The 23,352-nt window shown below is 37.4% G+C and overlaps 1 protein-coding gene across 1 annotated transcript in view; it reads left to right on the top strand.

Annotated features, from left to right (window-relative positions):
• Positions 1-23,352, top strand: part of SYNE1 (spectrin repeat containing nuclear envelope protein 1) — a 451,837-nt gene that overhangs the window by 128,013 nt on the left and 300,472 nt on the right. Inside the window, exons 13-23 of the mRNA XM_024748028.1 lie at positions 29-193; positions 7,455-7,567; positions 8,118-8,286; positions 13,466-13,562; positions 14,257-14,459; positions 16,266-16,430; positions 16,895-17,047; positions 18,055-18,198; positions 20,426-20,599; positions 22,553-22,711; positions 23,010-23,174. Of these exons, the coding sequence (XP_024603796.1) occupies positions 29-193; positions 7,455-7,567; positions 8,118-8,286; positions 13,466-13,562; positions 14,257-14,459; positions 16,266-16,430; positions 16,895-17,047; positions 18,055-18,198; positions 20,426-20,599; positions 22,553-22,711; positions 23,010-23,174 (1,707 nt within the window). The remainder of the gene's footprint in view (positions 1-28; positions 194-7,454; positions 7,568-8,117; positions 8,287-13,465; positions 13,563-14,256; positions 14,460-16,265; positions 16,431-16,894; positions 17,048-18,054; positions 18,199-20,425; positions 20,600-22,552; positions 22,712-23,009; positions 23,175-23,352) is intronic.

Genomic DNA, 23,352 nt, shown 5'->3' with positions numbered 1-23,352 from the left:
ATACTGTCTTTCCAATTTTGTATTTCAGCTGTTTGATTGGCATATACAGCTTGATAAGTCTCTTCCTGCACCTCTGGGCACCATAGGGGCCTGGTTATATAGAGCAGAGGTGGCCCTGAGAGAGGAAATAACCATTCAGCAGGTTCATGAGGAAACGGCCAACACAATACAACGGAAACGTGAGCAACACAAGGTAAACATTCTGGCTGGAAAACCTTCCAGCGTGACAGTCCTAGTGTGTTACCCAATCAGGTTTGTTTGCCTGTTGCTCAGCAAGCCGAAGGCTGAGACACCGAGGTCTGCAGCAGAGAAAGGGTTTATTCACAAGGCAGTCCAGGGAGGAGATGGGAGAACAAATCTCAGACCCACCTCCCTGAAGGTAAGGGGCTCTCATTATTTATGAGATAAGGCTGAGGCGTGGGGAGCCCAGGGAAAGGTAATGAGATAAGAAAAAGGTGAGGTGATACTCGTCCTGTGCGGATGCAGCTAAGCCACAGGCTGCTTCATGGGATGTGTGCTCAGAAAATGGTGGCATTAGCGTGACCAGAGGGTGGAGTTTTGGGCCCTCTGAGGTCAACAGGCCACCACTCAACGCATGCCCAGATGGAGGGTTGGTGGACCTAGCCAGTCTTTTTTTTTTTTTTTTTTTTTTTGCGGTACGCAGGCCTCTCACTGTGGTGGCCTCTCCCGTTGTGGAGCACAGGCTCCGGACGCGCAGGCGCAGCGGCCATGGCTCACGGGCCCAGCCGCTCCGCGGCATGTGGTATCCTCCCGGACCGGGGCACGAACCCGTGTTCCCTGCACCGGCAGGCGGACTCTCCACCACTGCGCCACCAGGGAAGCCCGACCTAGCCAGTCTTAACCGGCTGGAGCTCAAACTGGACACAGCTGACTCCAAGCTCCTAAATTCACCTTGGCCAACATCTTATTGTTTAGGCTGTGTGACCCTTGGAGAACATGCAAGCTTTTATTAAAGCAAGCCTGAAGAGTGAAGACAGGTTACAGTTTATTATTTATTAATGGTTAGCTGATAACTATCCTCGTTTCACTAGTATGGTCTGGAACTTGCACTGAATCAGGCCTCCCAGGCATCCGTTCATACTGGTTCAGAGATGTTGCACCTTCTTAGAAGTTCTCTGATCTTCACTTCCCTTTTCTGTACTTGTGAACGACAATTCCAGTAGACTCATTACCTGAGGTATTTATTTTCCAGTAGCTCTGTGATGTTTTTTTATCTGCAGTTACCTTTGTTATTTCTCTTGCTATTTGTTATCTTTGAAAAGATAAGGCAAAAGACAGTGTGAATTTACATAATAACATGATTGGCCGTAGGCTCCAGACCTCATTCCTGCCTCCATTCTCAAAGGAAGGCAAACCAAGTCACCGGGTTGTCGTGTCCTGGTGCTAAAGGAGTGGGGTCAGGGTGGGCGTTAACAGTGGCCTTAGAAAGGGGTGGGATTAGGCCTGGCTGGTCTCAGTCATTTGCGACTCTATTTAGCTCATTGCATGGTTTGTTGTGCTCAGCGTAAGTTCTAATACGCTTCCTCCGTGTTTTGTGATAGTACAGACCTAGCTCAAAATGCTGTTTTTCGTTGTCTCATTGATGCAACCCTGCATTTTGTGCAGTTGAATTTGTGTACCTCATTTATTGTGTCATGAAGGGGGTTTACTCTGTATGTGGAAAATAAACAGACAACCAGGTCTCACTTTGTCCTACACTCCTGGTTAAACATAACCCTGGTTAAAGCCAATTCTCTGCCTAGCTCCTGCCCACACTCAGGCAGTTGACTGTGGCTGGAGAAGCACACCCCCAGTCACGATGACTAGCCCAAGTGGGTCCTTAATGCTCCCTGGCATTCCAAAGGCATTTTTGGACTCTATTCCCTCTGCATTTCTGGGACAACTATTTTATACCTTGTCTCATTAAACCTTCCACACCTCCTCCCTCATCCTTACTCTTAGCTGATGACACTGCTTCCTATTTCTCTGAGAAAATAGAAGCAATCAAAAAAGAATTTCCGCAAGCTCCCACGACCACATCAACCCACCTACAAGCATTTGTGCCCGAATACTCCGTCTCCTCTTCTGTTACTATGGATGAACCATCTGTGCTTCGAGCTAAGGCCAGCCCCTCCACATGTGCGCTGGATCCCATCCTCCCTGCTCTTTTCTAAAAGATAATTCCCGTAGTTCTTTGCTTCTTTATTTTTTTTTCTCTCTCTCTCTCTGCTGGATTTTTCCCACCCACATAAAATATACCATTATTATTCTCATCTTTAAAAAGCCTCTTTCTTAACCCTACCTCGCTTTTCAGCTACTGTCCTTTTTTTTTTTTTTTTTCCTTCCTTTTACACTGAAGCTCTTTGAAAGAATTGTCTTAGATCTCATTTTGGCTTCATAGTTCTCTTCTCCCATTCTTTCTAGAACCCATTCCAATCACGTTTTTCCTTGCCCTGCTATCCATGTCAGGTTCAGGAGGGTTCTTTTTGTTCCTCACTCAATGGCCACTTCTCAGTCCTCATTTTACCTCACTTATTAGAAGCATTTTAGATAGTTATTCATTTTTGAAATACTTTCTTCATTTGGTTCCCGAATTTTCTTTCTATTCCTCTGGCTATGCCTTTCCAGTCTTTCCAGTTAGCCGACATTTGGTCCAAAATGTCCATGAGCATATTTGGTCCATGACAAATGGTTTTGGACAGGACCAATATCAAGAACCTTCTGCTATAGACCAAATATCTCGTGGACATTTCGGACAGGGCCAAACATGACCAATTATCAAGGACCTTTTGGCATGAGCCAGATGTTTTATGGTCATTTTGGACAGGACCAGATGGTCCTAAAAGGGTCTTTCCTTCTCTTTCAACAAATATTTACTGAGCTCTTTCTATGTGCAAAGCGGCATTACAGGCATTTGTGATACACCCAAAAGCAAAATAGACAAAATCCCTACCCTGATGTAACTTGCCTTCTCATAGGAGGAGGCAGTTAAGAAATAATAAACATAATAAATAAATAAATTTTATATTAGAAGGTAAAAGGACAGGGAGTATTAGGTGGTGTTGCAATTTTAAGTAGGGAGGTCAGTGAAACCTCACTGAAAAGATAATCTCAAACATGCAAGCACATTCCCACCTGAAGGCCTTTGCCGTTGCCATCATTCTGGAATTTTCTTGTCCCTTGGCCTGAAACATTCTCCAGTGATATTCCCAATACATTCTTCCTCATCTCCTTTGGACCTTTATTGAAAGGTCAGCTTTTAGTCAATCCTTTCTTGGCCACCCCTTTGAAAGTACAACTTCCCTTTCCCCTTGCCTATTCAGTTTTTCTCTTTAGCATTTATCTTCACCTCAACTGCTAATTTAATTATTTATCTTATTTATTGCTTGATTTCCAACACTGTAATGTCACCTCCATAAGGCCAAGGAATTATTATTTGTTTTTCACTCTTGTGTCCCCAGCCTCTAAAAATGATTTTAGAAATATTCAGGCTTTCAAAATTTTAATCAGGTCAGTCACGCTAATCATACTTTCTGAGAATTTGTTCATTTGACCACATTTTCAAAATTATTGTCACAAAATTATTCAAAATGCTCTTCTGTCTATTTTCTTGTAATCTTTTCTGTGCCTACAGTTAAGCCTCCATTTGTCCCCAGTGTTGTTTCTCTGCACCTTCTCACTTTCCTTAATTGCACTCTTGACATTGTTGATTTTCTCTGCCGTATCCTAATAGTCTTTTTCCATCTACTTTCTTACCAGAGGAATGGCAGTATCACTCTTTTAACAGCATCAGTCTGGCTGCTGTGTGAGGGTAAGGCTGGATGGGTGAGAGAGGGTAGGAGCCAGAGAACCAGTTTCAATGATCCAGGTAGAGTGGCTTGAGCAAAGGTCATAGCTGTAGAGATGTTGAGAAGTGGTCAGATTCTGAGTATATTTTGAGGGCAGCGCAAAGAGAATTTTTAGCATTAGATATTGATTGCGAAGGAAGGGGAGTCATAAATGACACTGTGATTTTTCAACCAAGCAATTGGGAAAATGGAGTTTCCATCAGTTGAGATGGAGAGGCAATGAAACAGGTTTGGGAAGAAAGATGGAGGTCAGTCAGGGGCGAGGTAAGCGTGAGACTTTTTCACATCCAAGTGGATGTGTGGGGTGGGCAGTAGGAGCTAAGAGGCAGGAGGGGGGATAAATATTTAGAGTCATTGAGGATGACTGAATATATAAAGGGATGTTTAAAGCTCTGAGACTGAAATTAAAGAAGCACGTGTAGACAGAGAAAGCATCAGGAACTGAGCCCTGAGGGAATCCAGTATTAACAGATCAGAGAGTAGAAGATGAACCAGCAAAAAAATAATAATAATAATAAACCAGTGTGAGAAAAAGCCATCATCAAGGTAGGAGGGGATCCAGCTACTGTGTTTTCTTAAAAGCCAAAGGAAGTAGTGTATCAAGGAGAGAGTATTTTCAGTAGAATGGCCATAGTGATCCTTTTAATATGCAGTTCAGTTCATTTTACCCCTCTGTTCAAAACTCCCCACTGGCTTCCATCTACTCAAAAGAAACACCAAAAAATTCTTTGAAAGGCCCATGAGGCCCACAGATCTGCAGCCCTTTCCCTCCTCTGCACTCCCTCACCCCCGATCTGCTGTTCCAATGGCTTCCTTTGCTTTCTCTCAATCACTGGGAAAGGTATGTTGATAACTCCCACAGCCATGTGGATTTCTCAGTTTCTCCCCGTGGTTCTATGAGCTTTGGCTTTATATATTTTGAGGCTTGCTACATATGTTCAAGTTCAGAATTAATGTGTTTTCTAGTAAATTGAAAGTTTCGTCGCTAAGCAATTACTGACTTGTAATGACTTCTGTTCAGGAATCTATTTTGCCTGGTACGGATGCACTCATACCAGCCTTCTTTCGTTAGTATTTGCCTGGCATGTTGTTTTCCATTCCATTAATTTCAACCTATCCTTGTTCTTAATGTTTAGGACTATCTCTTTTAAAAAGCAAATGGTTCTGTTAGATGTGTATGATCTGACAATCTCTGCCTATTGATGAGTAAATATATATTCCATTCAGATATATTTATAATTATTAATATACTTGAATTTGTTTCTACCATTTGACTCTATTTGCCCTACTTTCTTTTTCTTTTTTCTACATTCTTCTTATTTATAAGTTGACTGAGGGGTTTTTGTTTGTTTATTCACTTGCTCGTTTTTCTTATTCCATGTTTTCCCTCGAACTGGTTTGAAGTTATAAACTCTAGTTGTGTAGTGTGATTGTCCTTGAAATTATACCATATAGATACTTAACGAAATTGAAAGTTAATCAACGTCTTAACCTCCTCTTAATCAATATAAGGAATTAAGAACACGTTAACCAGGTCATACTCTTCTAACCTGCAAACTGTTGTTGTCAAGTATTAAATTACTTACATTTTTCTAACACCGTGAATGCATTGTTTCTGCTGATTCTCACTCATGGTAGCTTGTCTCCTGTGTTTGGTGACCTTTGCTTTCCTTCTTTTTCATTTGCTGTCTACCAGGCCCACATCAGCCCTCTTTGAGGGTTCTGGCTAAATGTAGGGGGTCTCAGTTTCAGTGTTTCTCACCTTATTCAAGTTCCAAGACTCCATCTCCTGCCACAGTGGTTTAGATGTTTGCCCGGGACAATCAGCTTTTTCAATCTGTTTTTGCTCACATGACCGTGATCCAGTTTTGGGTCATGTTTTACCGAGAGTGGGAGCCCTAAAAGGTTTCACTTACTCCCTGTGAGCCCACCAGTGAATTAAAGTCATATGCTGTGCTCGGCATCCAGCTATTTTGTAGTGAGACAGCCTTTCAGAGGACCCAGTGACGTCACGCCAGTTGTAGTTCTTTTGTCGTATGTGTGAAAATGTTTTTGTTGGTTTTGATTTCTTGTCAAGATTTTTTTGATTAACTAGATACGGAAAACTACAATAGGGAAAGCTTCTTGGGAGGCACCAGTATAGTCACAGACCCCCACCCATACATTAACATACTGTCACACGTAAGAAATCAGAGCTGGGAGTGGTGGTGGCTCTCAGTTTGCCCTGTAGTCATTTGGGGGAGTTTCGGTCAAGATAAAAGCCACAGAATGTGTCTGGATGTTAAGGAGGGAGTAGAGAGTGACTCAAATACACGCACAGGCAGTAGCTGCTCTAGGACAGTCCTCTGGCCTCTGTAATCAGCTCTGAGATGCCTGTAGTACCCTCCCTCTGGGAGCAGGGGACTTGTGAATATCTGTGCGGTTACCTACAGACTCAAAGCAGGTCAAAAGGTGGTAATAGCAAATATATATCAGGATAGAAATAGTTTGGTCCTGGATTTTTTTCTACAATGTAAAAACACTAATGTCCCCGAATTAAAAGAAAATTGATTTCACTCATGTGAACAAACACATATGACTTTCACATCTTTATGTATGAAAGCCTTCATGTGTACCCTTCCATCAAGTGTATCTCTTACGATTTAGGCTGGTTTTTGCTTCTGTTTTCTCCAATTAATCTACTAAATCTTAGTGTGAGAGAAACTGTTAGTTTTAATGTATCATTCTGGTGGGCTAATATATGTTATTTTTCAGTGAGTGACAAACTGTTGGCTATTTACTCTGCTACTGAGAAACAACGTAAGCTCTAGAAAATATGGCATGAATCTACTTTCACCTTTCTCTTTCTTTACTTCTGTGTGAGAAATTGGTTAGGAATTGTGAAGTACATGTAAGTCTTTATATAAATATGTCTTTTGACAGTGAAAAACCCAGAAAACCAATCTAAATAAATTATTAAAATTTGTGGAGTTCTATACAATCTGGAAAGAATCTTTATAAAACATCACATTTACTCTTCCCATGTGATATCTGTGGGACATTCCCTGTGCTTGATTGAAATCTCCTAACCACAAGGGTATTTTCATAATATGTTGTAATGTAATTGACTTACTTTAAGATGGCAAGCAAACATCACTTTATGGTACCCTGCATGCACTCAAAATAGAATAACCGTAGAGAATTTAACATTTTTATTTTGACCATTAAAGGGTTAAACTAGTTGTGCTTAGTTTTAAGCTTTGAAAAATCAGCAGATTCAAAATCAGGGAAAGAGAAAATCACCAACAATCACTGTTTTTAGCACTGACTACATTTCCCTTTGGACCATGTGCCTTTAAAATGTCTGAATGCATTTCTGTGCAAGTGTCATGTGTGTTTAAAAGATGCCATAATTATTAGCTACGGCTCTAGCACGGGGCCTTATGGACAAGCACCCAGGTTCCTGTACAAGGTAAAAGCCTGTGACCGGCACCAAGCCGCGTGTGGCTATGGAAGCACAATCAGATTGTTGAATACACTGCCTTATCCGTGCAAGCTGAAGAGTATGCTTCTTAGCCTCCTGTGAACATGTTTCCTCGTTTTTTTTTTTTTTTAATTGTATCTTAGGATCTGCTTCAAAACACAGATGCCCACAAAAGAGCATTCCATGAAATCTACCGAACCAGGTCTGTTAACGGGATCCCAGTACCACCTGATCAATTAGAGGACATGGCTGAGAGGTAAGAGAATGTCCGGTTTTAAATGAAGTGTCTTTAAAAGGCTCGGTGGATGCTTTCTTCCCCCATTTCTTTTCTTTCAATGAATTGACTTTTTTTTTTTTTTTTTACAGAGGTGCTTACATTTGGTACATAAAAATTGGGTTCCCATAACGTATGTTAAGAATGCCAATATTCTAGTATATTATTAGTTGAAAAGAGTAAACCTGCATGTACCCACAGCCTGGAAATGACAGAAATGGTTTCTTCAGAGGCTGTATTTTTATTCAGTACTGTGAGGAACATTATGTAATATTGCAAAAACAGCTTATAAAAGAAACAGTTGAGAGCTATCTTGGCAGGGGAAAGAACTAAATCAAAGACTTCCATCAATTGTGATTTGCCTTTAAACCCAGAGCTAGAAACAGAACCAGATCTCCTGAGTGATTGATCAGCCAGAGTTTAGAAGACCTTGTGCCTGCATTTTATTTAATACTCACATGTAACAGGTTAAGTAAGCCCCATTCTGTTACTATTAGTTACATTCTGTAAATTCCCTGTGTTTTGTTTCTAGGTTTCATTTTGTTTCCTCCACATCAGAGCTACACTTAATGAAAATGGAATTTCTAGAATTAAAGTACCGTCTGCTCTCACTGCTGGTTCTTGCAGAGTCAAAGCTGAAGTCTTGGATCATCAAGTATGGGAGGAGAGGCTCAGTGGAGCTGCTTCTGCAGAACTACATGGTAAGTCTCCCTGGCGCTGACAGAGAGGTCAGAGGACACCTGGCTTTAGTATCTAATATCTTCTAGTTTATTGGACACTTGTTACTTTTATCTTGAATTTAAACATTAAGGTACCAGTGTGTTAAATGGGTTTGATGTAAGTTTGTGAGCTTTTCACAACAATCTGAAATATATACCTATATTCTTTGGAGATATGAAAGGTTTTGCTGCAGTAATCATATTGAACCATTGTGATTGGCTTTATTGCTTTAAAAAAGCAAGTTTTTGCATTGTGTACAACTGACTGTGAACTCACTACTGAACCGGAATTAAAATACTTAAAGATTATCTTCATGTTTCTAAAATCCAATCATGGGTAGTGTAGAACAATCCTCGATTGTTCATGTGGGGACTATCTTTTTTTTTTTTTTTTTAGATTAGGTCAAGCATGCCGTTTTTACAGTCATTCTGTGAGCTTCACTGCTTCCTGTGTGCACCCAGGAAAAGTAAAATTTTGTCTGCAAATCTCTGTACCAACTTAATTTTTGAAGAGTTTCTCGTATTTTGGGCTATCAGCATAGATAATCCTATATTTACATAGAGTAGTAGCCCTGCATTAAGGAGGAAAGTAGGTTATTCTGTAACTAGCAGTTTCCATTTACATATAATCAGAGAATTATAATTATTAAAGGCAGTTTATTTCTCTTAGTTAAACATGCCCCCCCAATTTATTAGCAATACAAATTAGCTCACAAAATTAATGTTAATAGGGCATCTCAGTCCTGTAACTGTTCCATTTATATTGAATCACAAGTTCTAAATGATAAATTGATGAATTTAAAATATAAGCCCATTTCTAACCTGAGTGCTCTCAGTGGCTCTGTAAGTGGCATGACTGAATATTTATTGAAACCATATCTTTACATCCTAGAACCATAATATATTTTGCTACATTTTAATTTTATTTTCTAAGCGCTAAATGAACAACATGAATTTGAAAAAAAAAAGTTTAACAGGTTAACGATAAAATCTTTCTTTAGATTTACTACAATTTTCTAGGAAACATTTGTCCAAAAATGTGAAATCTGTGACACTATGTTCCCTTATTCATTTTGAATGATTTTGGAAAGTAATGAGAAATCTGATTTTTTTTTTTAAGTTTAAGCAATTGCATTAGTCCCAAAAATATTAAATACAGATATGCATTTATATTTTCGGGTTTAATCATGCCAAATGATACACTCTGAGCTCAGAGGTAATTATTCAGGATGCGTCTTTGTTCTCGCTATTTAAGGAGAGCCAATTAGGTTGAAATACCTAATGGGACTGTTCCACCAGGTTAATGTTCCAACACAAAGATGTTAATAATTCTCTTTGAACTTCTCAACTAAAGCATATGTAAGTAAAGAATTATTACTAATGAATAAAAAAAATCAGTACTTTCTGCCTACTTCATAGACATTCACTGAGCTGCTAATTTTAAACTGCTAGGTAACGTAACTCTCAAAATTATTTGTAAAATTGCTAATAACTCTACAAATATATCGGGTTTTAATAAATATTTCCTAATATTTTATCACCTGATAAAAAATACATATTTATCGCCTAAGCTTCTATTTCAAAAAGGGGTTTAAGGTATTTGTAGTTTAATAGTTTTAATAATTGTAGGATATTGACATTTTCTATGTGCCAAGTGTTTTACATGTGTCATCTTCCTTCTCAGCGATGACCCTGTGGGCTGGGCATTTTCACATTGTTTCACTGAGGAAATCGAGCCTTTGAACGCTCAGGTCACATGCTCCAGGTGGCAGAGTTAGTAAGAAGTGGAATCTGGATTTGAATCCACATCTTCCCGAAGCAGAAACCTTTGTGCTTAAGTACTGAACTTTACTCTCTAACAAAATTGGCTGGGAAAAAAAGGTTTTTTTAAAAATTTTTTTTTTTAAACCGAAAAGACCAAATAATTAAAGTGATCTCTTGCAGCTCAGTGAACTAAAGCATATAGTTCACATAAGTATCAGTTCCATTTAATGCTGGTCCGTAATTGACAGTATTTTACACTTCCGTACTGCAACCTGCTAGTTACTATCATGTCTGTTATGGGCGGCATGTTATTGGGGCAGGGTGGGGTGAGGTGGGAGAGATTATTGAAGCCTGGACACCAGTCACGTAGAAATGTGTTGAATCATGGCTCAACTACTCGCTACCCATGTGACCTTATAAATAACTTAATCTTTCCCAAAGTTTTAATAACTGCAACAACAACAATAATAATAATAGAATATTAGGGATTTTTTAAGGAAAAAAGACTGACTCATTATTGTTTTCCTTCTGTCTCATACCCCATAGAGCTGCTCTCATTCTTTTGAAGTTTTTGGGAAAATCATTCTCTTTAGAACAGACTGTTTCAAGGTGCATGAAGACTTTCAAATAAACTCATAAAATCAGTTTCTTAAATATAATCCTTCACTTGGTTTCTAAAAGAAATGATTGTAATCAGCCATATGCTGCTACATCAATAAGCAAAGTAATATTTGGGATGTAAGGGTTCCATAATTATCTTTTCCTTAGTCTGAATTCTCAATTCAATTTTATTCATCTGCAAAAAAAAGATACTTTTTACAAGAGTTAGGGAATTAGAGAGCTACATAGGGGCTACGTAAGGTACGTAACCCCTAAGTGCTCAAGGAATTCTTGGAAGATACTACACAAATGCTTGTTGATTAAATTAGGCCACATGATCCAGGTGAGAGATTACATACTGTAATGTAAATCAGAAGATGATTGGTTTGAATTGTTCATGACATAACCATGTTAGTTAACACGTGCTCCAATTTTACAATGGAAGAAATGAGACAACGTTTCATTCTTTCACATAAAAGAAGAGCTCTTGGGAGCGTAGACTATGTGAATGCAACAAGTAATGTGAACATATGGTCTATTATTTGTAATGATTTTATTAAAGTAAATAGGCAGTTCTAATGAAACTACTTCTCAAAGTTGATTTTTAAAATCTTAAATTGTCTGGTTTACCTCCCTTTGAGTGAAATTGATGAGCTTTTAATTTATTATATCTATATTTATCTTTTGAGAGTAGAAAATTAGTCCCTTCCACCAATACTTTGCATTTTGTAGCATAAAGAGATATCTTATTTTTCTTGAAGTGCCACCAACTTTAAAAGTCCCTTGACCAGCATGTCTTATCTGTTGAACTTGATATCCAAATGTAAGCCATATTTTGAAAGAAATAAACTAATCCTGTCACTGTTATTTTAAACATAACATTTGTGCTTAATTTTGCATTCTTCTGAGAGACTTTATCTATGTAGCTCACAGCAAAAAAGGTGATTGAGCAGCCCTCCTGCTAAAGTGATTCTAATAGACAAAATAATTTTGTTACTAAATGGAGTTACTCAGGACTCAGAGAAAAAGGGCAAAAATAAATGAAACAGAAATTAAAATAACAAGTAAATTTTCTTTCTTCAAAAATTAATTACCTAGTTTTCCTCATAGGAAAGCACTTAAATGAATCTCGATGACATTTATACTATGCTATTTATACTATGCTAAAAGCATTCTCCCCGCTCCTACCCTAGGCCAAAAATGAAAACTGGAATTAACTTTTCTCTTATTCAATTATAATGAATTTGTAAACCACTCTAGCAAAAGCATGTGTAAGTCTTAATGTCCAGTATAGGCACTATTTCCCATTTATTTGACACTTCGAACAATTTTTTTTCCATTAGCTTCTTGGAGTTTGTGTCCAAACTGAATGGAGACTCTTGTTTTAAACTTTGCCAAATATATTTATCTCTTCAGTTTCTTACAGTGTCTTGAACATTAGGTGTAATCTTCCATTTTTGATCAAACCAGGACCTCCCTATTTGTTGAATTATTCAAAATTTAAATTCCACTAAATTACTCTTTCCCCACTTGGGGAGCAGGCAGAGGTTAAGGGAGTAAGACATAAGGCTAAATAATGAACTAACCAATTCTCATGCAAAAATAATAAAGCGTATTAAAGTTATTGAATAAGGTATTCATCAGGGAAGCCCATCCCAGGTAGTTCACAGCTTTCTCTATTCATTATATCTTTGAAGAATAGTTACAATATAAGTAAATGCAAACATAAAATGATATGAAATGTATTATATGTATTTTAATATAATCTTGAAATACTATAAACTTCTATCAATAAAATCTAGGGATGTCTATGAAATTGCTGTATGAATAGTTTTGCCTCTGCACACAAACATTTTGCATCTCCGTATTAAGCATTCATCAACATCCTATTCAGGACTTCAGCTGGTTTTTGAAGGCTAATTTTGTATTTTATAATAGTGACACAAAGTATTTTACTGAGTTTACATCATAGGAACTAATTATGCTATTAAAGAAATTAAGAAGCCTTTGGAAGTATGTTGTCATCTATAATTACATAAATTTTCTACTTTACAGAAGTAGGAATCATCTTTGAAATAGGAATTATTTCATATTTCCTGGAGTTAACAATAATAAAACTTACCTAAGGACTTTTTGTATGTTCTCAATTTTATGGTGTCCATTTGCTTATAGTAACTCTAATACATATGTAAGTTGCATACAGACATAGATATAGACATGTCTTACCTTTAATTTTTATACTAGGTAATAGAAATATGACAGCATATGGATAACGTGGATGGAATGTGTGATTATTTAACGTTTTTCTACTTGTAAATATTTTTGTATTTACTTTTTATTTTAAGAAAGTGTGCGTTGCATTGTGCCAGTTATTTATAATCTGAAGTTCCTCAGAGTCATGATTCACCAGAATTATTGCTCAAAGAGCGACAGAACCCTACAGCTAAAACACAGTGGGACACTTTACAGCCTTGTTCCAAATTTAGTGCTTTTTAAATGGTAGCCCCAGGTTCTCTGGAGAAACTTCTGTCTCTTCTAAAAGCAAACCCTTGTGTGGAGGAGAAATATAATATTTTCTCAAAGTAGGAGTGAATTAGAATTAAAAGTGTAGAATCAAGTTATATTCTCAGAAATAGTCAGGTTATTTATGGCAGTTGAATTAATTTGATATTTTTCAGAAGAATGAGGTTGGTAGGTTTGGGTAACATATCCACATACCTATACTGAAGAAAATTGACTTTGGCATGTCTGTGTAAGCCAGTATTGGTTATCGTTTAACCATTCCCTTTTTTTCTAGTCTTTTATAGAAAATAGCAAGTTCTTTGAACAATATGAAGTGACATACCAGATCTTGAAGCAGACAGCTGAGATGTACGTCAAAGCTGATGGTTCAGGTAAAACACAAGACAGAATTGGTTGCAGTATTGAATACAGTAGAATTTAGAGCCTACAGGTTTCAGTATGATCAAATCATTTTTTTCTCTGCAGAATCTCTGTGTGACCATGCCACTGGCCTGGAAAGCACATACTGGATTCAGTCCCCTTGACTTTGTGCAATGCCTGTCCTGTATAATCATATATCTGCGTGTGTGATCTTCTGAGAGAGAGGAAAATAAGCATTCTTTTCCTAAATTGTAATATTCAAACCTATTTTCAATTCCAACGGTTAAAGGCAAAAAGTGGACTGACTTGAATATTATGAAAAGTTAGTGTAAAGACACAATTGTAAAATATGTCTGTTTCAATTTGCAGATATATCTGTCATATTTGCCGAAAATGAACTATAGCATTTGTGATTATACTATATATGTATCTGAGTGCATATAAAATGCAGACAAATATATGTCATTTATTGCATCCCATTTATCAGGAATTTTAAATATATCATTGCCTTTAATCGTAATAAATACCTATGAGTAAGGTATAACATGTCCCCAACATTAGCTGAATGTAATTCTAACGTTATATCTGTTGAATTTAAAATCCTAGGAAGAATTAGGAACACGCACCAGTGTATAAACTGTAGAAAAAAGGTGTGGTGGATTTAAAAGACAAAATAAGGATTATAATTTGTTCTATCCGTTTCAGTGGAAGAGGCTGAGAACGTGATGAAATTCATGAATGAAACCACTGTCCAGTGGAGGAACCTCTCAGTGGAAGTCAGAAGCGTGCGCAGCATGCTGGAAGAAGTCATTGCCAACTGGGACCGATATGACAATACCGTGGCTAGTCTTCAGGCTTGGCTAGAGGATGCTGAGAAAATGCTAAATCAGTCAGAACATGCCAAAAAGGTAAGACTGCTTCTTATAAAAGGAAACAAGCACAGGTGAATTCAGAAATAGGAGATTTTCACAGCAGAGTTGTCTGGGGAGTGTTATATATCTGAAAACGTGTTACAAAAATCTTGACCTTGCCTGAAAAGCCGCATTTTCAGGTTATTAAATTATTTTAGACCAAGAAACAGGCTGCTTTATAAAAGTTGTGTTAAAACAGTGTTTGACTTTTGCATTCAGAAGAGCAGTAACCCATGGAGCAGTGGCCAAACCCGATAGGCAGCAGAGGGCGCTATACACACAGTAAGGTCTGGGCTTGAAGGGGCAGGTCCAGTGCACAGCCTCTGAGGATTTCCTAATTTAAGAGAAGATGAAAACAACTTTGGCTAAAGTAGTACTAAATCTGTGTGATGGCATACACTGGTTCAACAGATGGGTCACTACATTTTTGTCTCTTTGGCTATTCTTTTTGGGATTTTTATCAACCCTCAGTCAACGGTCTTATTCTCAGTAGGAGTGATGTTTTTCCTCCAGTTACAGGAGTGTGTGTTTTTTTGCAAGAGTTAACTGTTTTACTTTAATATCATTTACATTAAAAGATCACATGGAATGGACTGATTTCTGTATATACACTTCTTAATGGGAGCTTGGTATTTTTCTCATGGAAAAACTATTTATATGTATGTAAAAGATTAAAATGCCAGATTCCCATGAAGAAGTACAGTACTTATATTAGAATTACTGCTTGTCATGCAAGATTGGTTCCTCTGTTATTGTGTTGTACAAGTAGATGTATAATTTTTATGTTTTCCCGTTCTATATTTCATATAGATTAAGTATTTTTGTGTGGCTGAGCAGCTGTAACCCACACAGATTTTGGCTTTTCCGGTTAGACTGGCAGTGCCCTAGTAGATGTCATGTGTTAATTTCATCCAAGGGACTATACCCACCAGATACAGAATTGTTCTCATCGATTTATCTAGGAAGTCCTCCTGCACATGGCTTAGGAAATCGATTTTGAATTCTCTTTGGTGTCCTTGGTTTTTACCGTGGTGTATACGTGTGTGTATGCCCACGCACATATGCATTTAATTCGAAATCAAGTGGAAGCTGTTCCATAGCCAAGTGTGTGACCTTAAGTAAGGAAGGGTGTCATTGTATTGTGTTCTTGGCCCAGATAATTTAATTTTTTCCTTCAAGGGTTTATCTCTGTGATTGTTAATTATCTTCATGTACAGTATTCAGATTTTAAAACCAAAAGTTGGGAATTCCCTGGCGGTCCAGTGGTTAGGACTCTGTGCTTTCACTGCTGAGGCATGAGAGGGCACGTGTTTGATCCCTGGTTAGAGAACTAAGATCCCACAAGCCACATGGTGCAGCCAACAAATAAAATAAAATAGAATAAAATCAGAAGTAACAGGTCAAACGATTTTTAAGACAGCTCTACATTTCCCTAAAATATTATGCCTTTTAGGTGACTTTGGCACTGGTATTTACTAGCCTAAAGACTATAGGCACAAGTCCCTCACACTCACCGAAATTCAGCTTTTTCCTCTCTAAAATAGGAATAACCAAAGGGTCGTCATGTTTTGTTTTGTCTTCAGCAAAAGATATTGCATATATTCTTATAAAAAGACATTCAGCGTTTCTAGTTCATATTTTTGACCTTCTTTATTAAAAGTTTCCATTTTGAAAGAAATTTAGGATTCCCCTTAAAGTTTGCACAAATTTTAGAGCGAAGGTCTTTCTCTTAGTCTGGCTACTTTCATGTCATGTATTAACTTTTGGCGTATGGTTTACAGTAGTGCGTTGTTTCTCGTGTAGGATTTTTTTCGAAATCTGCCTCATTGGATACAGCAGCACACGGCCATGAACGATGCTGGCAATTTTCTGATTGAAACATGTGATGAGATGGTGTCCCGTGATCTCAAACAGCAGTTACTGTTGCTAAATGGACGATGGAGAGAGTTGTTTATGGAAGTCAAGCAAGTATGTTTTTCAGGTCTATTTATGCCTAGAACATGGGTGCGTCATAAATGTTGTGATCAACAGGCTGTTTAGAGACTCTTTTATTGTTATAGCATGGGCTTATTAAGGCAGAGTACAGATGTGTTTAGAACCGTTATGTTTATATTTGGTCCTTTATTCTTTCCCATTTGTAATGGAGGAACATAACAGAAATGTAAAGCTTGATTAAGGATTATGTTGACATATGGAACCTACTTATATGGAATGATTCATGCATCAAATCATAATTTGTTGCTTCTCTGCTAGTTCCTTTCTTCTTTTCACAGTATTTGGACTAACTTCAAGTGTATCTAAAATAAGAATCAGGAATTAGAGTCTTTCCTACCACCTAACCATTCCAGAGAGTATGTAGAAGTGAAAGTTACAAGCTTCCAGAGTCTTGGCTTAATGGCTTTCGATGTTGCCCCCCTCCCTTTTCTTAACAGTATGCTCGAGCTGATGAGTTGGACAGAATGAAGAAAGAATACACAGATTGTGTTACTACCCTGTCTGACTTTGCAACTGAAGCCCTTAGGAAACTTTCAGAGCCCTTAGAAGTCTCTTTTATTAATGTCAAGTTATTAATTCAAGACTTAGAGGTGAGCTGATTTTCTGGAACACAAAGTGAAAAACCAATTCTATTGTGAATAGAAAGATCAGTGAAGTTACTTTAGGCCATTGCAAAAGCTGTTTCCATGTCTCCTTGATATCATTTGACATGTGTACATATCCTGATTTGCACCTCTCATAAAAAAATCTATTTGAATTTTTTGTAGAGGTTTATTGACCATAGAGTAACTTCAAAATAGTATTTTAATTGAGATTTTTTATTTTCTACAATCAAATTATATAAAGTACTAGGAAAACACAGACGTCTGGAGTTAACACCTCTACATAAATGCCTCCAATGATAAAGGATTTGCTAAATGAATTGTGCTGTTTACATATTTTGAATACCCTGCAGCTCTCAAAAATGAAGTAATGGAAGAATATTAATGACATAGAAAGGCTTTTCCAATATACTATTAAGTAAGGAAAGCAAAAATAGTATCAACATTTTTTGGTAAAAATAAAAAATGGGTGTAAACACACACAGGAAAAATACTAATTTTGTTCAGTAATTTTAGCAGAGCCTTGTGGTGGTAAGGATGTTGGCTCTGGTGTGAGAAGACTGTATTAAATTTTCTTTAACTTATTATCTCTAATTTATAAATTTCTACAATGACAATGTATTACTTCTTTTAAAGAAAAAGTTGTTTCATTTTTAAAATCAGAGGAACTGCCCCAAATTGTTAACATGCACTTACTTGATATAATGTTTCCATACTACATTAACATACGTATTTTGAAAGTGTAAAGATTACCTCAGTTTATCTTTAGGTTAGCTTAAGCATTATGGTGACTTTTAAAGGAAACATTTATTTGTATGATATTACTAGTATATCATATATTAGTAATGAAGGAAAGTAGTCATTGGAATCGCCAAAAGATGATGACAGGTCTAGAGTTTTATTCAGTGCATACTGATTTGTGTCCAGTTGTCAGATCTTGAAATTAAGAGGAAATGTATCACGTGGTAATGGAGCTGTTTCAATGATTCATGTAGGATATTGAGCAGAGGGTGCCTGTGATGGATGCTCAGTATAAGATGATTACAAAGACAGCACAGCTCATTAGCAAAGAGATCTCCCAAGAAGAAGCTAACGAAATGTTTGCAACCATGTCTGGGCTCAAAGAGCAGCTAACCAAGGTGGGAAAATATTTTAAAGCATGACACTCTATGCAGGACCAACACTGCCTCCAGCTCACCTTACTCGTTCTCTGTCATCGTGGGCAAATCATTTACTTGTTAGCAGATCATGTTTTTATTTCTTATTGGGATTCTTCATCTAGTAACTTTGTCATGAGTTTAAAAAATGAAACTATGGAGCTGATACCAAGCATTACCTTTGTTAATTTAGAAGTACTAGTAGCTGTATTTTATAGAAAGATAGGCCTCCTCTGGGAGGACAGAGGACCAGTTGAAAGCCATAAAACAAAGAGGGAAGCAAGGGGAGAAGAATAGGAAGAAGAAGGGGGAGGAAGACATCATATACTTAAATGAGAAAGAATTCCCAAATACCTTTTATTGAGATGTATTTGACGTACGTCCACTCTGAGATTATTTATGGTATTTTTCGCTTACACGGCCACAATGCAGTGAAAAGTCTCCCTCTTCATCTCACAGAGCTACCTTGGATTTAAGATATGTACATTTATGCCACTTCTGTGCGGGAAGCTCAGTGAATATCAAGCACTAGCCATAAGCCTTTTCTGTTCTATTGAGGGATTTTCCTTAAGAGCTTGGAAGTTGCACTGGGATTTTTTTATCTATCTGAAGTTGAATTTTATGAAGATGATACTGTGGCAAAGTCCACTTAGATTGTGTAATTAATACCTGGTAAAAGAAAGGAGTGATTATATAAGTGAATGGAAAAATTTCATAATGAAGAATTGGACAGCAAAGGAAAAAACAGCAGAAAACCCTGTTAATTAGGAGAGGAAAAGTAGAAAGAGAATAGCCAATATGAAACCAGCTGTGGAGAATTAATGAAAGAGAGGAATAAGTGAGATAGATGAAAATAAGAAGAATCATGGCCATGAAAGATAAGAAAATTTTGTCAAACTGGTATATAGTAGAATGGCAATTTTAAATTCTTTCAGGCAATCAAGTTAAGATTATTTATAAAGATTGGGTACAATTTGGAGTCAACAACTTGTAACCTTCAAGCAGCCTTTAGAGCCCTGTCTTGGGCTGGCACATCTTAGCCTAGGTCAGGTTTAGTGATTTACGGAAACTTCTGAGAAAGCAAAGTACTCTTTTAGACACACGTAAGTCATCATGCTTTCTTAATTGCTGCATTAGATGTAGCATCTTGGTAAGTTTCCTGTTGTATCCAGGGAAGACTTCTGAAGCACACTGATTTTCATACATGTCAGCAGATTCTCTTTATTTTGTTCAGTAATTTTAGCTGAGCCTTGCGGCAATAGGACAGGAGCGTTCTTTAGATGATTTTCTCTTTCAGGCAGTGCATCCAAGAGCATGAGAATAATTATAATGTAAGGAAAAAAACAAATGGTCTACTAATGAGTACTTAATTTCCTTTCTTGGTTTCCAAAAGTAATGCTTTGGGAGAAACTCTAAATAAAATGAGGGGGACGGGAAGTTCTTGCAGGATTGTATGAGGTGCTGGATTCCGACATAAATGTGACAAGGCAGACGCTTTATGGAGATCTTCATCTCCAGGAGCTCATCGTGAAGATAAAGACAATGCAGGTGTATAAACTAACAGCATTTTTTTAAAAGACAAGTAACAGATGACGGCTGGGCCAGTTCAGACTAGAGAGACATGTTCTTGCGTGAGAACCTTTGTAAATAAGTTTGTATATGACATGAGCGCTTGTCATGAGTGGGATGTGGATAGGGGAAGAATAGCAAAGTGTGGAGCTTGGAGGAGGTTAGGAAAGCACAGGGCCTCTCTGGGAAGAATGAGTCAACACGTTTGTAAGTTTGTCTGCGGTTAAGGGATCGAGTAGTAGAGTTCTTGAAACTAAAGTAGGAAGGTACAAGTTGGTCTAGATAATGTAATTCATGACTGTCTTAGGTCAGCTTCTGAGGCCAGAGGGAAGATGGGTTTCAGAGTTTATGAAGTGGAATTTGATGCCATCTGGCTCACTAACATCATTTAGATGAGCAAGTGCTATCCAGATGGATGATTTAGATGAATTTTCATGAGAAAACTCCATAGCATTTACTTGTCTCAGTGGTATAGCAGTAGTGTATTTTTTTACGTCAAAATTGAATAATACACAGGAAATATTAAAGAATGTCACTGGAGCTCTGTAAGCCCAAAATGACCCTATCCTGAAGAAAACATTCCTGAGAGCTATGGTCCTTAATGGCCTTTAATGGAATTTTTGTCTTTGCATTTTTAAAGGTCAAAGACTGTTACTCTCCACTCCTTTATGAGTCTCAGCAGCTGCTGTTACCGTTGGAAGAATTAGAAAAGCAGATGACGGTCTTTTATGACTCACTTGGGAAAATCGATGAAATTATGACAGTTCTTGAGCACGAGGCACAATCAAGTGCTCTTTTTAAACAGAAACGTCAGGTAAGGAAAAGTCCCCTTCAGGAGATGGAGTTAATTTAATGCGTGTGTGATAAGACTGAGGTGCATATAATGATAGAAATTCAGTGACAGGACAAGAAACCTTTCTCTAGACTAGTACTGGCAACTCAAAACAAAAACACATGTCTAAAGATGAAAACCCTATCCACCATAGATAAAATAAAAATTGTATATCTCTCGATACTTATATATAGGTATATTTATATAGATAAAAAATTTACAGATAAATTTTAAATTGTATCTATTTAGCTATATAAAAAAATAAATAATTGCATTCCATTTCTAGCCAGTATCTATCATTTGTGTCTTACGAGATCTTTTCCTGCCTCTAGGACTAGGGCTGTTTACATGACCATAAAATTCTGGAAATATATTTGGAGTACTAATCATTTTTCTTTGTCTTACTTTTAGTAAGCAGATCTGTATGCAGAACGGCCTCCTGAGTGTGGCCGTTAATTTACTTATTGAGTTGGTTTATTATAGATCAACTTATGCATCAGAGGAGGGTGAAACTGATGGGTAAAAGGTTTGCCACCGTTGTCATCGAAATAGATTCATGGAAGGGAGGCAGTGTCACTTAGCAGAAAGAGCAGAGAGTATCTGACGCGAGTCAGACAGGTATTCAGATCTGATACAGCAAATTACAAAGCCTTGATTAGCTTCTTTTCCTCACCTTAAAATGGGGGTGGTAGTACCTAAGTCGAGAACTTCTCGTGGAGATTACATTAGATATTCTATAATGTGACTAACCCATTAGAGCACATACTCTATAACTGGTGGCAACTAATATTTATTACTATTATTATTAATGGTAAGCCAAAATGATTATACCACCAAGCCCTATTTTAATGGGTTCTCATTATATTGGCTAAAAATTGTTTTTCATTTTGAAGTCACAGTGCCATTTCTTACGTTCCCAAATTGCTATAAGTTGCCGTCAGAGAATCCTTCTATGATTAAAATTGTATTTAATATATTAATAATAATAAATATCAATAATACTTAATAAGAGTTTGCTAACATATGTTACTCTTTTATCTCCTAAATCTCCAAAAGGAAAAAGTGTGTCCTTACTCTGTTTTCCCAAAACAAAACAGAAACCTTGCTCTTAATATTTGCATCCAAGTTACCCAAACTGGTATCCAAATAACCAGTTTGAAATACTTTTCCAAAGCAGTTAAGGATGTTGAAGTGCAAGTGGTATGGTTCCAAGTCAAAAAATGACTGCTTGCCTCGGGCTGAGCTGAATAGCTTCCATGCTGTCTAGCAAATTGCCGGGATCCTACGTTACAATCAGAGATGGAAGGGCCTGTGAGTCACCACTGCTTCTCATCTGCAAATGTGTGACAATTGCCAAGTCTTCCCAGGCCCTTTGGTCTGCTGCCTTTTTTGTTAGGATCTGGGGTCCACCATTTTATTAATGAGGTTGGTAGCTTTGGAACCTTAGGAATTCAAATGTTGTGTATTTTAGGATACAGAATGATTTATAATCTGCTGCGTCTGACTTTCAGTAAAGTATTTATTATGTGCATTGGTATTAAATTTATTGAGTCAGATTATAACCTGTTATGTAGATTGATTTCATAATTGTCCTTTCAATAAATTATGGGCCTATTAGTTGGAGGAATGCAGGTACTAGGCAGATAGCAATTTTGATGCTCTGTCATCCTCCGGATGTTATTAAGATGGGCGTGAAATGTAAAAAAATTCAGAAAACTCAATGTGACATTTAAATGCCTCGTGTAAAAAGCACTGACTTCAGTGATTGCTTAAAATTGTGCTCTTCTGAAAAGCAATACTTCTCTGTACTTTCGATTTTACTTACTGATTAAAAGCCTAAAAGCTATATAATGCTGTTCTTATTGTTTTGTAATGGTTACTCTCTTTCTTTCTTGCCCTTTTAAATACTATTGTTGTGGGTTTCCTTTCCTGTAGGAACTGTTAGCTTGTCAAGAAAGCTGTAAGAAAGCCATGACCCAAGTTGAGAAAGGCAGTCATAGTGTTCAGAAGTTTGTGACTTTGAGCAACGTGCTAAAGCATTTTGATCAGACAAAGCTACAGAGAAAGATTGCAGATGGGCACGTTGCTTTTCAGGTAAGTTCTCTGCCTGCTTTAGAGATGTGAACTAGGGAAAATTCCAAGAAGGAGGACATGTAATCATCGCGTTTCATGTCTTCACTCTTGGTAAATCCTTCATCTACTGGTGTTTGGAAACCAATAATTTTATTTCTGCTTTCTCTAATATTAATTAATATTTAAGAGGTCGATTATTCTCATCATAATGAAATGTATTCTTTCCAAGTGTTTTTTGAGAGAAACAATACTCTTTCACAAAATGATATTTTCAATAATGAGAGATCAGTATCCCATTATGATTATTTTTTCAATCAAGAATATGGTAAAGAGAATTGGAGATTGGAAGAAACATGTGGAAACCAACAGCCGCTTGATGAAGAAGTTTGAGGAGTCTCGAGCAGAGTTGGAGAAGGTGCTGAGGATCGCTCAGGAGGGCATGGAGGAAAAGGGGAATCCAGAAGACCTCCTGAAGAGACACACCGTGAGTGCATCCCGTGTGGGCCCTTGACCTGGAGGCGTGGGCAGACCATCTTGGAGGAAAAATAAAAAGAGCATAAAGATCTAATACAGAGAAGGAGAGAGAGAAAGAGAGAGACAGAGAGAGAGAGTGGGAAGAAGAAGACAGAGGATGAGGAAGGGGTGGGGGGGAAAGAGCAGGG

The sequence above is a fragment of the Neophocaena asiaeorientalis genome, unplaced genomic scaffold (genome assembly GCF_003031525.2).
Source record: "Neophocaena asiaeorientalis asiaeorientalis breed wild unplaced genomic scaffold, Neophocaena_asiaeorientalis_V1.1 scaffold123, whole genome shotgun sequence".
Taxonomy (NCBI): domain Eukaryota; kingdom Metazoa; phylum Chordata; class Mammalia; order Artiodactyla; family Phocoenidae; genus Neophocaena; species Neophocaena asiaeorientalis.
The sequence above is the reverse complement of the archived record's forward strand: the minus strand, read 5'-3'. Positions and strand labels throughout refer to the sequence as shown.